Below are 15605 nucleotides of genomic sequence, written 5' to 3' on the forward strand. Positions count from 1 at the left end.
GGGAAAGAAGGCGCTGGAAGAATGAGAAGTCAAGATTAAAATCTTTTACTGTTTTAGAGCAATTGAAGGACTGGTGGAATGACTCACTTAGAGCTTAAATGGAGGAAAATTGGTCTCTATACAGAACTCATCAAGCATCAATGTTCCTGAACCCTCGCAATATTTTTTCTCGCTTGAATTCTTAAGCAGTGCCTCAAGGGGGCCAGTAATATATTGCTTCATAGTGGGGAGCCTTACAGCTTGGACTTGTTAGAGGGACCTGAGATTAAATCCCACCTTGCCAGGCAGTAGCTGTGTGAATTTACAAAGATATCCAAATTGCTATAAACCACATTTCCTCTTCTGTACAGGAAAAATAAAATATGTACATTTTATGTCTTGTGAGGATTAAATCTAAATTCACAAAGCCTTGTGAGGCTTGTATATAAAGAAATTACCACAGTACCAGACAAATACAAATCAGTCAATAAATGTTAGATATATTATAGTCTATTTGCAGCTTATTGTTTTGTTTTTGCGAGGAGGAGATGACATTTTGTATAATGTTCACTGAAAGGAGAGATATGCGTTTTAAATTCTATTCCTATTTTCACTATTGAGTCTCTTCGAGAAACTTTGTTTACTTTCTCTGAGCTGCGGTTTGCCCATTTTTATACTTATGACTATTCCCTCTCTGTCTAATCAGAGGAATAAGGCAGATGACAGAAACAAAATAAGTTATCTATTATAAACATTTTGAAAGAAACTAAATCATGAAATAATAACATTATTAATATGTTACTTATATTATATGTAAATCTTCATTTTCCATAATGAAATAGAAAAGCAATTTCTTCACAAAATTATTGGTCTCTCAATTATCAGAAGAAAAAATGTTTTCACAAGATTATTCCATTTTCAGTTAATCGTTTGTTAATTATTGACTGAGAAACTGCTATACACTGTTATGATTAAAATTTTATTACCGCAAAAGAAAGCTTCCCACATTTGGATTTATTTTATCCTTATGACCAATTTCTCCCCTGAGATTTCTATGTGCATTAATAATGCTATAATTTTTTCACACGTAAAGTAAATATTAAAATAATTTTATCTAGTGTGTACTTTGATTATTTAATGTACTAGTTTTACTTTCCAACGGATTCAAACTCCAGCGAACATCTGAGTACCAAGTTCTCTCACTTATCTCATGATCTCCTATAGCACCTAGCACAGACTTCCAAATAATGGGAACTCATGATGCATTTGTTAACATCAATTAAGTAGTTGACATACTTATTTAAAAAAAAAATGAGTAAATGATAATCTAAGTGATTTTTGAAAATCTTACATTGAGCCCTAAGTAAGAAGTATCTCTCTAGGGAGATCACTATATTTTAGGCAAGATCTTTTATCTTGCTACAATTTCAATTTTCTCAAGATATAGATTCAGTTTCTCTTTTTAATAAGATAGGAGTAAGGATCTAATCCCTTGGGATGCATAAGAAAGTTGGTGAAGAGTGAATTCTGGTCTAGAGAATACAGATTTTTCTGCCTACCATTTCAAAGAGAGAGAGAAATAAAAAAGAGAGGAAAAAGAAAATTAGTATTATCATTCACTCAACATAAATTTTCATCTGTCACTGGGCAGTAATCATTGCAAAGTTGTGATACTATGTTTTCATAAACATTCTAAAATGATTAAATATATGAGTTATATAAATCAAATAATATTAAAATGATAATATTTAGATAGTTTAAATATATAAATTAACTAATATAACTGTGAAGACCACAAAAATTATATTTTACCTACTAAGTTTGTATAACCTCATTTTTGCCATTTATACTTTTAGCCAGTGCTCCACAAATAAGCAGGCAAAACTAAACCAAATATATTTTAACAAATCAATTCACTGTACATAAATGGAGTAGAAAGGAAAGGTGACATCTATAATGCTTATTTTAATCTTGCTTCCTCATCCTTATAAATGCCTGTCTTAAGTTCTTTTAGAACCTGGAATCATAAAAAAATTCAACTAAAATATTAAAATAAGAAGTTTAGAAACCTAGTATAAAAAATTCAAATGTATTTCATGTTAAAATTAAAAGTGTTTCAAGTTTTAGTAGTAAAATGCGTTATTTAGTATTATTAAAACTTTTTCATCTTAATACATATATTTAAGTAAATACTGGAAACAGGTAAGTTGACTCTTCGATGTTAAAGTATATTAGCACAAGGGTGGTAAAGTGGTTTAAAACCATTATTTATCACCATAATATGTATGTGCAAGGTAGTTTTTAAAATATATCTAGATGACATTTAATTTTTCTTTTGGCTTATGGATTCTTCTTCCTATGTATATTATGTTTACACACAAATCAAAGTGTATATACATTTATAACCTAACGCATATTGATAAAAAATTGTGGTCAGTAGTGGTCAACAAACAATAAATATTTACTAAGCCTATTGAGTATAAATACTATATATATTATTTTTTCTCCTATATAACTGGAGGAGAAATACATGCTAATTAATTAAAGTATTTTTAAGTTTCTCTGAATTTCAAAATATGTGTAAAATATGTGGAGGGAAGACAAACACACCCAAAACTACAGTGAACAAGATAAGGCAAGTAAAATTGTGTGTTGCTGCGTGTAAATACTTCCAAAGTAATTAAAAATAGAAAAATTAGCAAAGACTAGAATTGAGAAGACTTAATGAGAAACTGGTAAAGAGATCAGAATAAGAAATCCCAAGATTAAGGAATTAATTTATGCTATCATAAACTAAACTGGGAGAGTTATCCTTAATATGGTTTGCTAAAGCTTGTTGAGTGGTATCCTGCTCATCCTGAGTACTGTAGTAAATACTTTCCAGAATCAGTTGAGTAGACAGGGTCCAGGCTGCCACCAAGTTAGTTATAAACTCCCTAGTTTAAGTAATAATTATTTGACTCTTGGAGTCAGCTGTTCTAGTCTATTCAGTCAAGAAAAAAGCACATATTAAGCATTAGTGAAAAGAGTGTATCAGTAACCATTATCTATGTCAAAGTTCAAATGAGATTTAATATATGTGGGATTAGATAAATTGACAGATTTTTTCCCTCTCAATAGACATATTTTGAGTATCTATTATGTACTAAGAAGGAGGATCTATAAGCTCTTTGAAGCAAAGTGACATACCTGTCTTGGACATTGCTGTATCCCTGGGATTTAGCTAGTCTGTTGACTGAAATATGATAGACATTCATGTTTGAAAGATGACACCGGACAGACTTAGGAGACAGATGTACATAGAGCATATACAAAAAGATAATTAAATTTGTAAATACTATAGAAATATGAACGGTCAGTGTGAGATCTAGAAAGAGATTAACTCCAGCTGGAGAGACTAGGAGAAACTAATAGAAGAAGGGAAATTTTGGAAGTGGGATTTGAATAATAGGTAGTTATTTGACAAGTTGAAAGCAAGGGGAGTTATTTTCATTATATACCATGAGGAAAAACTCAAATGCCTATAAGAACCAGGAAGCTGATACACATAAGAGAGGCAGATTATATAATAATAGTGAGGAACCAGTGAACAAGTCCCACCTAAAAGGGAGTAGTTACTAAGGTCATGGTAGTTGTTGCTGCATGGGACCAGGGAGTCCGGGCGGCCAGACTGGACCAAGTTTCCAAGGGAAGCCAGAAATCTGGACTGCTCTGTAACATTTCTATGTTTTCTTATTGGTAGCTAATTAATATTAAGGTATTTCTGTGGGCCTCATGTTTGTGACTTGTGCTTTTATTGTCATAGTTTGGATAAACATACTTCTCCCCATTTAAGAGACAATCACCTCCTCACTTTAAGATCAATAGATATTCATTAAATAATATGCAAATTCCTCTAATATGGTTTTCTATAATGTTTATTAATATACAAACCAAATGCTAAAAGATGAAAGCTTAAATTTGGGATCTTCTATTTTTGCTAACCCTATGAAATAAAAATTATTAGCATTTAGCATTTTTGCCCTTTAAAAATGGTTATGCATAATATTTTAAGCATTGGTCTGTTTTTCAAGAACCTCATCTTAAAGCTTTTAAGAACTTAGATCTGCTTGCCTATTAAAAAGTCCTTAAAAGGCCATTGTATAGCCGAGAGATAAGTAAGTGAAGACTACATATTACAACAAGGAGAGCTTTGTTAAATATGACAAATAACAAAAGTCTTTTAACCTTGTCTTTTGTGCACAAAGGCACCTTTAAGAGTGTCTCCAGTAAGTGCTACATTAACACAGAAGTTTAGTTAATTACAGCCACTATTCTCACATACCTAAACCGAGTGCGAATACCAAGCAATCTAATAGTGTGCCCTAAGCATTAATACCTAACAAAATTGGATTCCTTGTTTCCTCTAATGAGCTCATTGCTTTTCTAAATATGGCCATTGCAGGTAAATGATCAATAGCCTTGAAAATGACACTACTACTAGATTATTTTGGCAAAAAAGAAATACTCTTTATGTAAAATAAATATTCTCACATATATCTCAGACTCCTTTCTAAATAACCTCACGTATAACAGGAATGGTCATACTGGATTTGTTAGTTTGTTTCAGTGGCTAAGTTAGAAGAAAATTGTGGACAGTCACTGTTTGATTATAGAAAAGTGACTTAGAATCCACATAACCTAGCTCAGGTTAGAATAAACTGGATCCTGTGTGTTTCTGTTAATTGAGAAACTGACAGGCAATAGGCTATGAGAAGGTCTGTTTTCTATTATGGTATAATAGTTATACAATATGACTGTTATAGTATAATAGTTCAGTACAAATTGTCCCTAGTGTATTATTTTCCGAGGGCTACAATAACAAATTACCACAAATTTGGTGACCTAATGTCAATGTAAGAAGGCCCAAACCTGCAGAGAATTATTTTAAGAGTTTATTTGAGCCAAACTGATGACATTGCCGGGAAGCAAGATCTCAAATGCTCCGGAAAATGACAGTTTTGCAGTTTCTTTTATACATTTGCAATTAAGAGGGGAATGTAAGGAAGATTACAGGTACAAAGGAGAAAGCAATGCAGGAGTTAGATTACAGTATAATTAACAAGATCATGTGCTCTCTGAAGGTGGTTATGCTTCTGGCTTCTGAGATATCTGAAAAAGAGGAATTTCAAAGATATATTAACATAGATGCATGAAAACAACGTACAGGGCTTACTTAAGGCAAAGATAAAACTTTTACTAAAGAAGTTACATGCCTGGGGCGTGACTAACCACCATAACTTTTCAGTTAGGAATTTATGATCAGATCACCCTGTAAGGTTAGTTTTGGTCACTGGAATTGTCAGTTTTATTATAGAGCCCCCCCTTTTTTTTCTTCCACGTAACATAAGAAATTTATTACCTCACAGTCGTAGAAGACAACAGTTTGAAATCAAGGTGTTGGCAGGGCTGCACTGCCTCTGAAGGCTCTAGATGAGAATCTGCTCCTTACCTCTTCCAGATTCTGGTAGCTGTGGGCATATCCTGACCTGCAGCCACATCACTCCAATCTCTGCCTCCATCGTCATATTGCCTCCTTCTCTTGTTTGTGTCTCTCCTCCTATAAAGACACTTGTGATTAGATTTAGGGCCCATTTTGGTAACCTAAAATGATCTTGTTATCTCAAGATCCTTAACTTAATTACATATGCAAATCTCTTTTTCCAAATTAGATCACATCACAAGTTCTGGGGACTAGGACATAGACATATGTCTTACTGGAGACTACCATTTAGCCCGTTACATCTAAATTTCTCTGCTGTCATAGTAAAGCTGAGCACAGTCACTATTCAGTTTATTATGATGTTTAAGTAATTTACTAATATTATCATTTGTTGATCATATCATATGTATCGTGTGTTTATAATTTTTAATTCTCATAACAACCTTAGCATTATCTCCTTTATGCAGATAAAAAGACTGAAGCTCAAAAAAGGTAAGATCTTGCCCAAAGATATAGCACAGCCAATAACAATGTCAATTTATATTTAAAGTCTATATGTTTTCAACTATAGCTTACATTTTATTCATATATAACTTTATATATTCATATTAGAAATTGATGTGTTAAATTTCACATGATGGATTTTCTTCATTAAATTTTTGCTCTCTATGATTCCTCAGCTCCCTGAGATGAATGTTCAATAAATTTCAGAACATGACTTCCAGATTTAATCTTAGGAAGGGCAAACCAAAGTGAAGTTTTGCAGAATAATGGCCGTAAGATGAGAATAAAGTTAAGGCTTACTACTTTACTAAGCTGCTTTTAATTTGAAATTTAAAAAAAATGGATGTTAAGTATATTGAAGTGCTTCAGGGTGTATACACAGACTGCTGTGTTTGAGTCCTATCTCTTTCATTTATTAACAATACTTTCTTGGGGTTAATCATTTTACTTTCCTGTGCCTCATTTTCATTATTTGTGAAATAGACAATGATAATGATATCTCACAGAGTCCTTTAAGAAATAAATAAAATAATAACCTAAGCAGTAACTGCTTCATAGTATAGACTCAATATAGCATTATTATGACCAATCATATCTATTTTACATAGAAAGTGATAATAAAAGTACCACATTCAAAACTGTGATGGAGTAGCGAGCAGTGGAGTTTTATTTGGTACACAACACAACTTCAAGCAGAATATGGGTCAGAGAGTATCATAGCACAGATATTCCCTGATAGGATTTTCTTTTGCAAACCAAAGTGTTTTATGTTCCTTCCTTTCTTCTCCACACCAATTATAATCTTCATGGCTCCTCTCCTCTCCTCTCCTCTTCTTTTCACTCTTCTCTGTTATTTATTCTTTAAGGAACAATTTAAGTTTTCATTTTCCAAGATAATTTTTGATTAAATCTTATTAAGCTATTTTTCGATTTCCAAGGTAATGCGACTCTGTAATTGAGTCAGAAGAAACAATCGTATTACCTGTTTCATATGCATGAGCTCTGTCGAGAATACCGGAAACTTTTTTATGTTGGCATGTTTACAATTCTAAGAAATCTATTTGGACTTAAATAGTTTATAGATAAATATGGGAAGGCTTAGGCTCTGGTAGCTTTTATCTCTAAGTGGACACAGAATTATCTGCACAACATTTCTAAGTAAAAGTGGTTTACAGCTGTCAGACTGTATGAAATAATTGCTCAGTTTGTTTACATCCATATCATAGCTTAAGCATTTGTAGTCTGTCAGTGGAGCAGGGAGGAAGAAGTTATGAGATCTTTATATTTCACTTATTTGTGTTTTTATATATAACTTTCTGTGGTAATTATTTTAAATTTATGAACCTCACATATAGTAACACTTTTCTTCATGAAAACCAGTGTTCATGATGAAGAAAAATTAATCTATGCTCTTAATAGACTCAAGATGTCAACTGTTATCTATTATTATATTGATGTGGGGGGGATGGTAAGTATATGTTAGCACAGTAAAGTGAAATGAATTGTCTCCATGTTAAACTATGGCTCCATGATGGAACCAGCTGTATGCATTTGCATATATTTAATTCTGATTTTATCCATCTTAGGTGTGGCTTATCCCCCCTCTCCCCACTACCACCTCTGTTCTCGAAGTGAATTTATTTTCTAGTGGGGAAAGCCTGTAATTAATTATTAGTGCTTAAGGGGAAATATTCTAAAATGCATTGTGTTTATTGTAAATGAATTTCTGATCACACTTGTAACTACTGCACTTTGCTATAAAATTCATTCTACTTTTGATCGTGGAGAATTGAAGTGTGTCTGCATGAGTATTTCACACAGTGTCTTCTCCAACATCCAGGTGAGCACAAAATGTCGAGGCCTCTGGTGGGAGTGTGTCACAAATGCTTTTGATGGAATTCGCACCTGTGATGAGTACGATTCTATACTTGCCGAACACCCCTGTACGTATACCTTAGACATCCCCCTTGCAGGGAGGGAATGCCAAAGAAAATTGAACTCAGGTTTCTATTGTATGGTTTTGTTTTCTACAGTACTATATTTCTGTCTAGTTTTAAATATTTTGATTAGAAATTTAGTTTATTTCTAAAATGTGAATTGGAACATTTTAGCATATTTTATCTTTTCCCATGTATTTGTAAATTCTTTAAGGTAAATTCACCTCTGCTTTCCTCCAAAGACCTGGCATAGTACCTTATACACAGTAGGCTAATAGTAAACACTTTTTAAATGGAAATAAATTCTTCAGGATGCTGTGATTTTATGATTAGAAAGGGCAGAAGACCTGAACAGATATTTCTCCAATAGGAAATACAGATGGCCAATAGACATAGGAAAAGATGCTCAAGGTCACTAATCATCAGAGAAATTCAAATTAAAACCACAATGAGATATCACCTCAAACCTGTCAGAATGGCTATCATCATCAATAAATCAAAGAACAAGTGTTGGCGAGGATGTGGAAAAAAGGGAACTCTCATGCACTGTTGGAGAGATTGCAAACTGGTACAGCCACTATGGAAAACAATCTGGAGGTCTCTCAAAAACTTAAGAATTGATATACTTTTTGACCCAGGAATTGCACTTTCGGGTGTTTATCCAAAGAAAACCAAAACAATAATTTATAAAGATATATGCACCCCTATATTCATGGCACCACAATTTACAATAGCCAAGATATGGAAGCAATCTAAATGTCCATCAACAGACAATTGGATAAAGCATTTATGGTTCATACAGACAATGGAATATTACTCAGCCATTAAAAAAATGAAATCCTACCATTTTCAACGATATGGATGGTCCTAGAGGTTATTATGCTGAATGAAACATGTCAGACAGAGAAAGATAAACACCATATGATTTCACTTATATGCAGCATTTAAGAAACAAAAAGAACAAACTAATCAAAAACAGACTCACAAATATAGTGGAAAATTTGGTGATGGACAGAGGGGAGGGAGGTTGTTAGCTTTAAATTATAATTAGGTGTTACCAAGGCTCATGTTTCTAGGAATAAAGAGATTTCATAAATTAAAATATTTTATGGTTGATTCTCTGAATTCTTCTTTTTACCAATTATTTTGGAACACTGAGTGTGCCAAGAAATACTGGTCCTTTTATTTAAGTAAATTGGTTTTAGTCTCTTTCAAAGTAATTGACAGGTGATGGTACCACATGGCAACTTCTTTACTCAAGATAAACGAAAAGTAAGCCTTGGAATGTGACTTTTCCCCTGGACAGCTATTTTATCCAGGGAAAAGCACTCAAAGGAGCAGTGCTCTAAAATATCTTTCTCTACCATTTAGAATTTGAATGCCTGAAACATTTTAAACATACTTCATAAGGCCTTTATTTTATTTTATTTTATTTTTTAAAGACTTTTTAATTCTTTTTTTTCTCCTTATGCTAACCTAGTTCTATCTTCAAAAGAAGCATGATTTGGTCAATAAGAATGGAAATTCGTGTGGACTCTAGGCTATTCCAGAAATGTAGTGGTATGGTTAGAGTTAAGAAGAAAAGAGCTGAAATCTTTCAACCTTTTAAATATTGTATGTACATTTATGCAAGAAGAAAATAAAATGACTCATAAGCCTACTGCACAGAGAAAACCATTTTTTATATTTTAATGTTCCTTTTTTATCTTTTGCTTATACTCTCATACATTTTTGATATAGCCTTACCTATTAGTTTCAAATAATATCTAAAATATCCAATTATTTTAAAAATTCTATTATATAATTAAACACAGTAGAAATGAAAATATGTCTTTTTTTTTAAGCAAGCAACTCTTGGTTGACCTCACACATTGCAAGGAACTTGTCAGCTTACAATCCTTTATTTTTTATTTTTTATGTCTACAGCATCTGGTCTTCCTAGGTGGTCTCCCATCCATGTACTAACCAGGCCCGACCCTGCTTAGCTTCTGAGATCAGACGGGATCAGGTTTATTCAGGGTGGCATGGCCATAGACAAAATATATTCTAAGAAAATAATTTATACCCTCTAAATAAGGATGTTACCTACAAGAAAGTAAGATTTGACTTTTAGTTATTGATATCTTTTACACATGTGTAATTTGATAATCTTTTTCATTGCCCTGTATACCTAAGAAATGCAGACCCAGGTAAAAAATTTTCTCCAGGGCTTCTGCTGATATAGTTAATTAGAGCCCCTACCTCCCATCCCCCCACCCTCAATTAGAGTATTTAATATTATTCTGGCAGCCAAATCTCACACAATCCTTAACAATAAATTCCTGGCTAGCCAGCATTAGCAGCCTGTTTGTAGACCTGCCCTCTTGGAACTAGGCTAACCATGGGGGCCTGTACAACCCCACATGTATGAGTCCTGGAGTTCCACGGAGCATTCGAATAAAACTCTGTGTGGGATCAAGAGTTGAAGAGGGGAAGACCAGGAACCACAATGGTTTCAGAGCACCCCATCTAGATGGCACTCATGTCTCTTGGTGGTCCCAGGTTCCACAAAGGAACTTATATTTCAAGGAAGGCACTCGAAAATTTGGGACCCTTTGGCTTGGGGTACTGAGTAGACTGCCCAGTCATATATACCATTGAGGATTAAGAGGATCTGCTGAAATATAAAAAACGATATTACCTAATGAGTTACATATTTTTTTCTTTCCTCAAATCATCCTTAGTTTGGCCTAAATTTGAAATTCAAGCCTAATTTTTTTCATAATGCTAAAGTTTGAAATCTTAAAAATTTCTTTCTAGAAACAAGTATATACTCATATATTAGCAACAATATATGTAGTATTTTCACCTATTGACAGGACAGAAGCTGATTTTATGCATTGATTTTCTCTTGCATGGATTATAAAAATTTTTTTTTTTTATTTTAAAAAGAAAAATTGGCCACATTTTTGCAAGCAACCTATTACTAAGTAGGAGCTAAGTTTACCTCACCATTGGGGAAAAATTCTTTACGATGCAAAGAACCCTCAAATTACTATGAATATAAAATGTAATTACTGTACCATTAAAGGAATACATTTTATTCTTCCTCCCCATTAGCCAGCTAAAATAGTAGTAGTTCTGACTTCAGGTAATTAACCCTCCATTAGTAACAGAATTTACCTATTTAATTTAGCACAGCTGAGAATCAATTCAGGAGGCTTTCTCAGTTGAAGTTGCTTCCGCTGCAGAAGATGACCACTACTATTCTAGTTCTGTTTATCTTCTCTTCTCTTCCCTGGACCTTCTACCTTATATTCTCATTGGCTATAGCTTCAAAACATGCTCAGTTGGCAATGCAATGTTGAAGGATTAATATGGAGTGCTGGCCGAGAATGGTCATGACTTGAAGGGGCGAAAAGGAATATAACTGGCTTCCAGAAATAGTCTTCTACTTAATGATAGAAGCTCTTTCTCCTTCTAAAGTTCTGCTGTTGGCTCTCACCTGCCTAAATTGGCAAGAGGCATCTTAAAGTATTTTATTCTGTTCCCCTATACCAAATTTTAACAAGTTATTAAAATTTTTTTTTCAATTAAACTTCAAATCACTTATGTATTGAATATTTATTAGGTAACTTCTGCAGAACAGATACTCTACTTTCAATTCAGTGTTCAGCTGCAATACTTGTTAACAGTACTCATTCCAGAACAGGAGGCAAAAGGGAAACATTTATTTAGTCTTCACTAAATGCCATGCATTTTGCCAGAAGGCCAACAAGACTAATTAATAATCACTGTTTAAACAAATAATAATGTCAGTAGTCTCATAATATTTTTGTGTTTTATGAAAATTTAAGTGTACTAAGTGCAAATTCAAGTTTATGCAGATTTAAAAGAACAATTATTTCAGTAGCCTATTTTAGTGTACGTAGTCGCTGGTTTTGTTTTGTTTTTTATGTACTTCTGTGAGTTAACATGTTTCTTTTCTCTAACTATACTGTAACCACATACTTTGATCTTCCAGTGAAGCTGGTGTTAACTCGGGCATTGATGATTACTGCAGATATTCTAGCTGGGCTTGGATTTATCACCCTGCTCCTTGGTCTTGACTGTGTGAAATTCCTCTCTGATGAGCCGTACGTCAAAGTCCGCATCTGCTTTGTTGCTGGAACCATATTACTAATCGCAGGTACTGGTCTGGGCTAGTGATAGAAGTAAAGATACTCATTTAAGGTCGTGAGGTGAAGGAGAAGAGTGCTGTTCTGAAGCAGTTCATTTTAGGATCTTATGTGACTTGTTTTACTGGATCGAAGGAATGAGAGTGCATCCCCCAGCCCTACTTTCTTTAGCTTTGGAATCAGATAATTAATCTTTTTCTATTGTTGCTAATATTGCAGATCAAGGTTTATAAGTCTTCAAACTAATTTTTAACCATCTAAAGCAACTGTATAATGCTTTAATTTTTTAAAATAATTTCTTTTGTGATTATTCCTGAAGTTAAATACTCAGTTAAGCCTGGAGCCACCACCTCCTTACCCCCGCCAACTCTTTTTAGCAATGAGATAACATGTGCCAAGCCCTATGTTAGACTTTTCTCATATGCCAACCCATTTCATCATAAACGAACAAGAAACAGATCATATTATTATCTCCACTTAAGAAGCAGATGAATAAATGGAGTTCTGAAGACTAATAAATATAGCTAATAAACCATAAGTCAAGGAGCACTTTACATGGTTGTGATAGAGGATGACTACACTTTGAAGTTGATGACAGACCTGAGTAAAATATCAATTTTGTAATACCTGTAAGGCCAACTTTCTTTCTGCACATAATGTGTTCTGTAATACACGTAATATCAATTTTACTCAGGTCTGTCATCAACTTCAAAGTGTAGTCATCCTCTATCACAACATGATGTCTTCTTTGGATCTTAATGCAAGTTTGGAAGAAATCAAAGGGCAGGAAGACTGAAAACCAGCAGGAACACCCTCCAGATAGAAAGTTATCCTCATTTATGGCAACAACAAAAAGTTAACAAAGCAAATATTAAGTGAGAATCTGATCAGGCAGTGTAGGATAGTGAATGGACAAGGATTTTGGAACTGAAAATACCTGGAGATATATATATGCGATATGTGACCTTAGACCAGTTACTAAATCTGTCTTTGTTTCCTTATCTGCAAAATTAGCTGAACTTCCAGCAATAATATCTACTCTGAATCGCTATTGTGAAGATTCAATGTGAACAGAGAGCAAGCTCATAGCAGAGAGCCTAACCCATCATATACTCGAAACCAAGGCCTCCCTGATTTTTCCACAGGCAAACATTGAGTGAAGGCCCTGATGTTCTTTAGGTGGTATTAAAAGTCGCAAGAATTTATTAATTTTTTCTTTTTAAGACCTTCATTCCCATATCCAGCCTAGTGATAACATAAAGCTTTTGTATGTAACAATATGTTTTATTTAATAAATTTAAACATCATTTAATGCTATACAATTTTGTTCTAGAATACTTTTTGAGACATCACTAGATATTCTATATTTTTATAAAACAACAAAATGAGCTAAATTTAAAGACAAATAAGTCAATAAAAAATTCTGCAGGAATGGTTGAAGAAAGATTAAGTAAAATTGCCAGACATGGTCAAAGCTTTGGAAACATCATCCAAAATTAGTATGCTATATACAGATATCCATATAGCTAGATATAGATATACAAAATTTGTTCCTAATTTTCATAAACGGAATTTCCATTCCAAACCTATTGCAGTATTATAGAAAAGGCATAATAATGTATACCCTGTTATCTAAATGTTACATATTCATGATCTGATTCTTTTTAAACTTTTTTCATTAAACGATTGAGAAAAGAATGGAATGAAATGGTGGCTTAAATAGAAATCACAAACTCTGTAAAAAAATGTGAAAGTTTTTGTGGACACTACAAATTTCAAAAGTTTTCAAATAAGCCGTTTATCTCCCAACACCCCATCTTCTTTTCTTGTGTCTAGGCCCTGACACGCAATTTATACCTTTAAAACAAGAGACCCTAGTGGCGTTATTTCAAGCCAGTCAATTGTCAGATCTACTAATGTATATGTATTAAGTTTTATGTAAAAGGAATAAAATTTCTTCATTTATATGTAATGTGGGGGTAATAGATAAGGATTTGTTTTAAAATAAATAATTTTTACTTCAGTTATTTGTTTTTAACCTCAATATATTAATGAATAACAGTGAAAACATAGTTTCTGTATAAGTTGATTATGTAGCTGACACAGCTTCAGTTGTGGGTCTGGGGAGTGGGGCAGGGGAACAACAATATTCTTAAAGACATTCTTTCAATTTAAAAAATCGATATAGAATGAACATGTGCTCTGCATTGTTTGGTTTTGTGTTCTTTCTCTTTTTTCTTTTGTTTTTGATATTTTTCTTTCTACAACACTAAAATAGCAATGGAAAGATAAGAAAATTAAAGTAAATTCAAGGGACATTTTAGGTTTCCAGAAACAGATGAGCACTGCACTATTTTACTTTTGTATTTCTATTTATGTATAAACTTAGATATAATTTAGAATAAATACAAGATAGAAGGCGAAAGGGAGACATAGAAGAGGTGACCAAAATATGAGTTGTCCATGAATCCATAATGTCATTATTATCTCTCTAAATAATGCCACCTATTTTGGGTATCAGGCAGATCTCTTTGGATTTAAGTTTGGAAAAAGCCTGCATTATATTTTACATCTTTCTTTTCTTTCAGGTGCCCCAGGAATCATTGGTTCTGTGTGGTATGCTGTTGATGTTTATGTGGAACGTTCTTCTTTGGTTTTGCACAATATATTTCTTGGCATCCAATATAAATTTGGTTGGTCCTGTTGGCTTGGAATGGCTGGGTCTCTGGGTTGCTTTTTGTCTGGGTCTGTCCTAACATGCTGTTTATACCTCTTCAAAGGTAAGGACAAAATAAAATAGCATATTTTCTTGCCTCTAGTACTGTTCTTTCCAACCTAATGGAAACACATTTCACCAGCCCAAAATAATGTTATTTATTTGATCCCTCCATATTATCATTAAAAATTTCAGTTGTTCAAGGACAATTGGTTTGCAATATCTGAACCTTATTACCCAGTTAATGTTATATTCATTAAAAAAAAAACCTCACTGCTACAATTGAATCTAATATCTAAATATATAATGATTACTATGATGTGTCATAATTTTATATGTCTTACTTCACCCAATCTATTAAACTTATATCTAAAATTAAACAGAGTAGACTGAGAGGAAAGCCAAATATTTGTTGTGGAAGAATATAATTGGATTTCTGAAACTATCACTTAAAAAACTAATGGAATCCCTCTCTTTATCAGTAAAAAACAAGAATACTTGACTGAATTTTAAATCTAAAAATAATCAGGATGAAAATCTTAGATTCTCATCTAGAGTTCTTAGATAATTCCTTCTTAGAATATGTATATTCTTGCTTCTTTTGCGGAACAATACATGAAATGACATTATTTTATTTCTCAAAGTTTACTAAGCCATAATTATTTTTAAATCTCTACAATTCTCTCTCCCAAACAGATGTTAGACCTGAAAGGAACTATCCTTATTCCATGAGAAAGGCCTACTCTAATGCAGCTGTATCCATGGCCAAATCGTACATGGTTCCTCGGACAGAGACTGCCAAAATGTACGCTGTCGACACAAGGGTGTAA

The 15605-nt window shown here is 33.2% G+C and overlaps 1 protein-coding gene and 1 non-coding gene across 2 annotated transcripts in view; one reads left to right on the plus strand and one right to left on the minus strand.

Annotated features, from left to right (window-relative positions):
- Positions 1-15605, plus strand: part of CLDN16 (claudin 16) — a 19899-nt gene extending 4294 nt beyond the window's left edge. The window contains 4 exon segments of the mRNA XM_006925842.1: positions 7806-7908; positions 11906-12070; positions 14648-14839; positions 15472-15605. Of these exon segments, the coding sequence (XP_006925904.1) occupies positions 7806-7908; positions 11906-12070; positions 14648-14839; positions 15472-15605 (594 nt within the window).
- LOC112474126 lies at positions 9820-9938 on the minus strand. The gene has a single exon (XR_003044295.1). It is a non-coding gene; the product is annotated as a 5S ribosomal RNA (ribosomal RNA).

This window comes from Pteropus alecto, unplaced genomic scaffold (assembly GCF_000325575.1).
Source record: "Pteropus alecto unplaced genomic scaffold, ASM32557v1 scaffold88, whole genome shotgun sequence".
In the NCBI taxonomy this organism is placed as follows: domain Eukaryota; kingdom Metazoa; phylum Chordata; class Mammalia; order Chiroptera; family Pteropodidae; genus Pteropus; species Pteropus alecto.